We start from the raw sequence: 6,917 nt of genomic DNA on the forward strand, positions 1-6,917 counted from the left end.
GGGTTCGGACTTGATGATCTGCTCAGGTCCCTTCCGACCTGTTAACTATGAAACTATGCTATAGTCGCTGTCTCTCTCCAAGTTCCCCATTGAAGGGTTTCCTGCCCCAAAAACATTTTGCTCTTTTTAGGAATCCTCTCTCTACATACAACAGGATTTTCCTCAGTCCATAACCTAATTTGTTATTCTCTGTAGCACAGAAAAATTAAGTTATCCCATTGCCAGGAGACAAGAAATCCCCAATGCCAAGTCTACATTTGCCACTGACTTAATTTTGACCAGCCTCCTAACTTCAGTTCTCTTTCACCACTTGTAAAAGTAGGTTAGTTATTGCAAACTACCCCTTGATGTGGCTTAAGGATAGTTTGTTAATTTTTATGCAGTACTTGGAACAAGTAAAATGCTAAATTTGCCCTGCCACGTCTCAGCTATGTCACATGCTGATTCATGTCTGGTTTAGAAAGAAACAGTTTGTATACACAGAAGAAAGCGGATACTAAAACAATCCGTTTCACACTAACGTTAACAGTCATGTGCTTCTGTTATGTAATAGCAGCATGTGAGCTAAAGAGAGATTTACCTAATGAGTTTTGAGTGCAATGAGGCTTCAGCATTTGATTTAGAGTGAGGCTTCTTTCTGTATATATTGCTGCTGCATTAGAAGCTTACTGAGAAAAACATGTACCCCTCTATAAAAGTGGGATGGGCTTGTTGTTTTTGTATTGTGTACTGTAGATATATTAGCATTATCTGTATTATATTGTCACCTAGAAACCCTGTCCAAAACCATAATAGTGAAAATAGCCCCAACCCTGAAAAGCCCAGAGTCTATGTAATAGGGCCAGTACAAGAGCAAACTGGCCAGAGGCAGTGGGGGAAGGCTGGAAGGACCAGGTTACAAAATGAACAGAGTTGAGGGAGAAGCCAGGGTCATTTGCAACCTGACCAATCTGTCGATTCTTTTGCAGAGGTAGGTTTTAAAGAGCCTTTTGACTGAATTACAAAGGACAAATGGGCGATTGACTGTCATGGTAAATGCAGTTCTTCTCAGTCCAGAATACTGCATAGCAATACATACTTTCCCATTCTGTGGTATCAGGGTTATAGATTATTTGGGTGACTGTTAATAAATGTCAATAAACTTTTGATATTTCCCCCCCCAGAAAAAACAGAACCATTGGTGTTAATAAAGCAGCCATCCCTGGAATTGCCATTAGAGTCTCAGGCTAATATGCACCACAAAAGTGAGCCTTACACCAAAGTGTCACCAGTTTATGGCAAAAAACAAGAGGCAACGACGCCATCAAAGTGTTACATCCAAGTCACTGGCATGACCTGTGCTTCCTGCGTAGCAAACATTGAAAGAAATCTGAGGAGAGAAGATGGTAAGATTCACTTCAGAACAACCTGTTACATTTCTAAACATCAGCCCTGGATGTGTCTAGGCTTTGTGATGATATTTTAAAATGAAACGAAGGAGAAAACCACAGTAGATTTTTCAGTGAGTTACAGCGGACATCCCATTGCTTCTTCACAGGGCATAAAGTATGTGGGGCTCTACATAATGACTATCTAGTTTTTGCTGTTCCTCGGCATGTTTGGTAGATACTACATCATTGCCAAGGCAGGAGGTGTAGTACTTAGAGGATTATGCAAATTGCAAACTCAGCTGTTTCAGATTTCTAAAGAGATGAGAACAAGGTGTTGTAGGCTGCTGATACAAACTGCAAGGGAGGGATAACATAAGGATGAAGCTTTTCACTCATTTTTTGTGCTTTGAGGCTGCAGCCTGTAAAACTTTGTCCATGTATCCTTATGTCTAAACCCACTCTGCCTGTCCCCACTTTAGCATGACATGAATTAGGTATGCACGAGATTGCCTGTGTGCACTTCAGAGGGTCTTTTGCCTGAAAAAGTAGAAACATGAGCCTTTACTGCTTGAATTCAAGGTCTGGGTCTGGTAGCTTGGAGGCTGTTTCTGGTCTAACCACCAGACAGAGACAGACAGCCACCCTGTTGTTAGTTCTTATATAGGTATAAGTATAATTTATTTGTATTAGTTCAGTGCAACGCACTTTCTGCTGGCAGAAAAATTAACTAAAGAAGCAAAATACTGCAGGGTCACAGTGTAACTAAAAATGGCAGAGGAAGGCCATGTTTAATCGGTTTGAAATTATGGGAAAATTGGACAAATTTAAAACCCCAAATCCTGAAAGTCCTGACAGGTGGCCAACTTGCCAAGAGACTAAGTTTAAAAATGGAGACTAAGTTCTAAAAGGTTCAGGATCCTCAGAACATCTATAGATGGAAATCATAGCACAGGATGCAGGAGGAACACATCTTGGATCATTCACCCTCTTTTTATCCCCCTTCATAGTAAAGACTTAAAAAATTACCTGATAGCAACCTTGACAAATATGGTAGATGCCATTACATCATGCTACTAGTCAAGATGGTATACACTAACCTAATCCCTTTATTAAGATTAGACGTTCTGAGACTGGCTAGTCTTCCAAAAAAATATTTCACACCAAGGGACTAAGCTCTGTTTGTCTCATAATACTTTTTCTTAATCTAATTTAGGCTAATTTAATAGTACTTAAGATGCACTAAAATGGGTGGGCAACCCCTGGCATGGTGCCAGAGTGGTGCACACAAAGGCATGTTTCTTGGCATGCATGCCTCGAGGTGGACAGCAGGGAAGAGACTGGGCCTGTGCTGCCACAAAAAGGATTGGGCCCCTAACAGCTCCCTTGCTGTTTGCCCCTGGCACGCCAACATCTTGCAAGTCGAGGTTGTGGGTATTTTGGCACTCTGCTTAAAAAACATTGCTGACCCCTGTACTAAAACACTGCACTATGGGCATTGACGACATGTAGGCGGGGAGTGTGGGGGAACACGTGCCCCCCACCCCCAGATTTGTGCCAACGGCAGGGTGCGGGGCTGCAACCTGGCCAGAGCCAGGGCCCAATAGCAGTAGGAGTGGTGGCAGCAGCTCAATTTCTGCACCTGTGGCAGGGCGTGGGGCTGCAGCCCAGCCAGACCCAACAATTGGCAGCAGCAGGTGCAGTAGCGGTGCAGAGTTCTGCCCCCAACAGTGGTTAGCACGTATGCATCACCTATGACTATGGATAATTTAGCCCAGTTTATTCTTAAGGTCTGTAGTGTGACAGGTCTGTACAATTCCGTCATTCCACTGCTTCCATGTGTATTCAGTCAGCCTCTTTCTGGATGAAAAGGCCAACTGAGGAGCAGGAAAAAACTTAAGTGTATTTGTGAAAAGGACATTCTGAAAGAAAAAACTCAGCTTCCTCAAGCCCCTTTCATATATCATACACTGTAATTTAAAAGTAATCCAATTGTAATCAGTCAAGTCTCCTTATTCTCCACAGCTGTCTGCCACATCTCCTCTGGGATCCTCTCAGTAACAATGTGCTTTACACTGCAGGTCAGCAATGTTTTGGGCCAGAGTGCCAAAAGCACCCCAACTTTGACTTGCAAGATGCTGGCATGCCACAGGCGGATGGCGGGGGAGCTGCAAGGGGCTCAATCCTTGTTGTGGCAGCACAGCCCCAGCCCCTTTCCTGCCATCTCCCCAAGGCATGCATGCCAAGCAAAATGCCTTCCCATGCCATACACTGCCACTAAAGCTGGGGGTTGCCTACTCCTGCTCTACATATTTGTTTTTGTAGAGCTTATTGTTCATTTAACCTTTTTGTTTATTTGGTCGTTGTCTTCTAAAAAAAAACTTGTAGTACTAGGTCTAGGACATCTATTTCACAGTGTCAGTGAGCATGGTTAATGCTATTCTTCTTTCACATAGTCATACTGGCTTCCTAAACCAAGTCTCTTGTTTGCACATTGTACAAATAATGTTTTTGTAATTAGTGCTGTCCTTTCTGCTTATCTCTTTCCAGGAGTACATTCTGTGCTTGTTGCCCTCATGGCAGGGAAGGCAGAAGTGAGGTATAACCCGGATGTCACCCAGCCATCTGTTATAGCAGAACTAATCCGAGAACTGGGATTTGGAGCTACGGTTATGGAAAACTGTGATGATGGAGATGGAATTCTAGAGCTTGTTGTAAGCGTCATTTAAAATAAACAAGCTAGTATCAATCACTTACTGCTATCGAATGTGCCTATGTAATTTTTTAATTTTCTGAAAAGCTTTCCATACATACAGCTTTCCTTAACTAAAAGAAAGGTATTTGCAAGAGAAAGACTACACATAGCTATTTAGAAGTTGGATAAGGTAACATCTCAGTGCCAGCAAGCTCGAGGTTGCCCATCTACATACCTGCTGTAATGGCCAGAGTACCTGAACACCTCACCAGCTTTAATGCATTTATTCTTTTGAGAACCCTCTAATGTAAGGAAACAAAATTTCACAGATGAACTAAGGCCCTAAGTGTTTGAGTGACTTCCTCAAATTCATACAGCATACCAGGAGTGTGAATCTGGGTCATCTGTCTCAACTCCCCTCCTTATGCGGGATCTTGCTTGCTGTGTATTTCCTCTTTGTTACCAGTTTCAGCTTTGCTGGTAGACATTCTCTTGCAGAGCCATGGGGCAAGATATGCATGTGACCATGCTCCGAGTGGAGCATGAGAACAATGTTGCAAGAGACTGGAAATGCATGTTAACAAAAGAATTAAGCTGTTTCCCCAAGCGCTATCCAATGTTATAGAATCAGCAACTGGAAAACAAATGGCTCTTTCCGCCCTCTGATCACTTTGTTACAGCATTCTTGGAATCACTGAAAGCAACAATAGTTAGAGTTTAAGCTGTGTGTTTCAGTATGAATATCTGTTTCTACACAACTCTCCCTGTCAGTGGAAAGCTCTGCACAGAGGGGTGGGAGAGAAATCCAGACAAATCCATGCCAAATAGCAACATATTTTTCAAATACGCTATAGGTGTACCTTTTGCCAGAACATTCAAGTCAAGCCTTGTAATGAACACATTAGAATCATCAGGGCTACTGCCATCTGAAATGTTGAGTTTCCAGTCTCTTCAGTCTTTAAAATGTATATATTGTCTGTGGATGGAAGAAAACAGCATTCCAAATTTTTCAGCGTCCAGCATAAATGTGCAGCTTCTATATCTTTGCTAGAGTCTTAGGCTTTACTGTTGATTTTATGTGGAGGCAATATCAAACTGTAAGGCAGGTATTACAAATGATAACTAACTGTATGATTAATATACAAAGTATGCATGGATCAAGCATCTGTGCCACCTGCTGGTCAGAGAGAGATTTTCCACAAGTTCCTCTGGTTACACATACAGCAGTGATAACTCCAAGACAGTCTTTTTTTTTCCTGATTTCAGAACAACAAAAAGGTATTCACAAGACTTTTAAAAAAAGAAACAACTATAACAGGCAAGTATTTGTATTTCACAGGTGAGAGGAATGACATGTGCCTCATGTGTTCACAAAATAGAATCCACCCTCATGAAGACTAAAGGCATATTATATAGCTCAGTAGCTCTTGCAACCAACAAAGCCCACATTAAGTACGATCCTGAAATTATTGGTCCTCGGGACATTATACGAAGGATAGAGGTAAGTTCACATGTGTTAACTTCCATCATGTCACTGATCATAGAATACATGTAGACTCTTCTCTGTTCCTGCCTTGTTCTGAAGCCCAAAACCTTTTTATCTATAATATTCTGGGAGGGAGGAGTATCAAGGCTAGAATTTTGTCGGTCTTCTCTTCCACCCACCACTTCCTCACCCAGTAAAGAGGATTCAGGCTTTTTGACTGTAAGAGAAGCTCTGTACCAGGACTGTCCAACTTGTAAGTGGCTAGGGGCCTTGCACTTTGTGGGCTGCACCAGTCACACACCCCAGGGGCCACACCAATGGGGCATGGACCTCTGGGCCATATGCTTCCTGGATGCCTATTCCCACTGCACTGCGTGCTTGTGTGGGCACCCTCTTCTTCCCCCACTAAAATGACCCTGCATGGATGCTCCCCCCCTCAGTCCACTGCTGCAAAAACCCTGTGTGGGCACTTTTCCCTCACACTCCCGCTATGATCCGGCATGGGTGCTCTCCCCTCAACACTGCACTGCATGCTGTGTGACCCTGGTCTCCCCCTGAACAACCTGCACTGTGACATGCTGTGCCATGGCATGGCCCCCTGGGGTGGGCTCAGAACAGGAGCGCCAGAGGAGGGAGAGGAGCCTAGAGACTCCTGGGAACCTTGTGGGCCGTCAGTTATACCATTGAATAACTGAAGCAGGGCTATGGGGTGATTTGGTCTGTGCCTTGCAACAATGGGGCTGGGAAAACTGAATTATAGTAGAGTCCAAAGCGTGGCTGATGGGACTGAACAAATGCAGGAGGAGTGCATGGACTGCGTCTGTTGTGATATAGAAGAACCTCACAAATGCTTATCTGTGGGAGTCTGTGCTCCTGTACCTAAAGATGAACCTCTTTGCAAAGCCTGATTCAGATTATTGCATTAGAAGAATTGATGTCTGAGCTAGATATCTATCTTGAGCTACTTTGGGCATGGAGAGAGAAAGGTTATCTTGTGCAGACTGAATGTGTGACCAGCCCCTCCAAATAACCTGCAAATGTCCCTGTGCAGCCTGAAGTGTCTTTAAAGTATCATATTAGGTTGTCCACTTCTTTGTGCTCCCCTTCTCCTCACCAGATGATTGGGGAAAACAACTTATTTGTAAGGAAGCTTTCTGTTAACATATGGTCATGATATACATTTTCAACATAAAATGTCACAGGTGGTGGTTACTTCCTTGTAAAGGGGCAGAGGTGGACAATCTGCAACATGGGTTCCTCTGTGTGATAAACAGCAGATTGGAGAGGGGACAAGCAGCACAGTGGCTGGTAGGACAGGGAGTAGAAGGCAGACACTCAGATCAGACAGGAAGCACAGGGCAGGGAGCAG

General features: G+C 43.5%; 1 protein-coding gene across 2 annotated transcripts in view; it reads left to right on the top strand.

Annotated features, from left to right (window-relative positions):
• Nucleotides 1-6,917, top strand: part of ATP7A (ATPase copper transporting alpha) — a 68,813-nt gene that overhangs the window by 36,740 nt on the left and 25,156 nt on the right. For both annotated transcript variants that reach the window (XM_019521510.1, XM_019521511.1), the window contains 3 exons: nucleotides 1,164-1,385; nucleotides 3,918-4,081; nucleotides 5,402-5,563. In XM_019521510.1, coding sequence (XP_019377055.1) covers nucleotides 1,164-1,385; nucleotides 3,918-4,081; nucleotides 5,402-5,563 — 548 coding nt within the window. The remainder of the gene's footprint in view (nucleotides 1-1,163; nucleotides 1,386-3,917; nucleotides 4,082-5,401; nucleotides 5,564-6,917) is intronic.

Source organism: Gavialis gangeticus, unplaced genomic scaffold (genome assembly GCF_001723915.1).
Source record: "Gavialis gangeticus isolate Ggan-Ray unplaced genomic scaffold, GavGan_comp1, whole genome shotgun sequence".
In the NCBI taxonomy this organism is placed as follows: Eukaryota; Metazoa; Chordata; order Crocodylia; family Gavialidae; genus Gavialis; species Gavialis gangeticus.